Raw genomic sequence first — 1,620 nt, 5'->3', positions numbered from 1 at the left:
TTTTTCCCGCCTCACTTTATGACAGTTCCGGTTTTCCCATATTTAGAGGACTTACTTTGTGAAAATATATGAAATGTGATAAAAATATGGTGACTTTAATGTTTTTCATTTACTACAGTAAAGAACACATGGCCTGTAACTCCCCTCAGAATATTCTGAATGCACTTGGCTCATTCTCTCTGAAGCACTCTGAAGTCTTTTTCTTTTTTTTATGTCCTTAGTTGTGCTCTCACGACTACCTTAATAATCTAAAATGATTCTAACCATTTACCTTTCATGACCACTCTGACTTCTGGCAATGAGTCATACATTGCATGTGCCAGGTCCAGTGAATGAGGTAGATGAGGATACACTGATCAGAAATCACAGAAAATGTTTAAGTTCAAATATTTTCTATAGTAAAAGACATTGTCATCAGTCAGCCTCCCTCAGAATATGCAAAACTTCTTCCCCTTGCTTTGAACACACCCCATCATTCTTGGCAGTGACTTTTGCTGAAACTTTTTTTTTTTAAGCATTCACGGTATCTTTCAGTCACACATTGTGATTATCTTTACTAACTTTTCGTGAAATCCTATAAGCTATTTCGATTGCAGATGTGGTTCTTTGTCATCTCCACTTTTCTATTATGTGTTTTAAATCTTTTTATTATTTTCTTGGGTCACTGGATTTAAGGCATAACTATATTTCTGTTGTGATACCTTTGCCCTCTACTTTTTCTGCTGCATTCACTGTAGTTCCCTAAATTCTGTCCCAACATCAGGAGCTATGTTCTTCATACTTGCAGAACATAGTATGTTCTTCATACTTGCATGACATTCAGCAAAGTGCCTTACCTTACGCTTTCTCCTCCTGTGGAATGAGAGTAATGCCAAAATCTGTTAGATTTGTAGGCATTAAATAAATGCCTGTGAGGTAGAGCGTCCCTAGTATGAGATCTAGAATACTCCAAATCCTAAAACTTTTTGCAACAAAGATTCCACACTATAAAACTTTGTTTCATGAATGAAACAATGTATTTTATTAAATCACCTTCAAGCCGTGTATATAAGATGTATATGGAATGTTGAAATATGAATGAACTTTGTGTTTAGATTTATCTCCTAGTCACAATACAGTTTCACTTACGTCTATATAAATATTTTGATATCTGAAGTCTCAGTAATTATTTTCTAAGCATTAGCATTGTCACCTGTTACTTATTTAGTTCTAGAACTGTTTTTATGGTCCTCAGCTTATTTAGCATTTGTTCCCTTTTTGTTTTTATTTTAACTTGCTTAAGTAGAGCACTTCGTTATATATTCACCACTAAGCAAATGTTTGAATGTATTAATTTTGACAGGTACAAAGGCAACATGCAAAAGAAGAGTCTCTTGCTGATGATCTGTTTAGGTAAAGTTTGATTTCAGTTTTTTAATATACCTTTGAGAGATGGGTACATAATTCAGGTTCTCCTCATACATACTAGATATTTGCTTCTTCTCTGTCTTAAATAGTTCAATCTCTTCACTGAATGTTTTGTTTTTATTATGTATGTTCTTTTTATTACTTGATCACCTCTTAACTGGGTTTCCTACATATAGCTTCAAGGTTTAAGGTTTGTTTTATTTGCATCATGTA

General features: G+C 33.8%; 1 protein-coding gene across 1 annotated transcript in view; it reads left to right on the top strand.

Moving 5' to 3' along the window:
* LOC101576133 (nibrin) overlaps positions 1–1,620 on the top strand; it is a 56,999-nt gene that overhangs the window by 53,211 nt on the left and 2,168 nt on the right. Inside the window, exon 13 of the mRNA XM_004639351.2 lies at positions 1,343–1,392. Coding sequence (XP_004639408.1) covers positions 1,343–1,392 — 50 coding nt within the window. The remainder of the gene's footprint in view (positions 1–1,342; positions 1,393–1,620) is intronic.

The sequence above is a fragment of the Octodon degus genome, unplaced genomic scaffold, assembly GCF_000260255.1.
Source record: "Octodon degus isolate 3935 unplaced genomic scaffold, OctDeg1.0 scaffold00110, whole genome shotgun sequence".
Taxonomy (NCBI): Eukaryota; Metazoa; Chordata; class Mammalia; order Rodentia; family Octodontidae; genus Octodon; species Octodon degus.
Note: the sequence above shows the minus strand (reverse complement) of the source record. Positions and strands in the feature narration are given on the sequence as shown.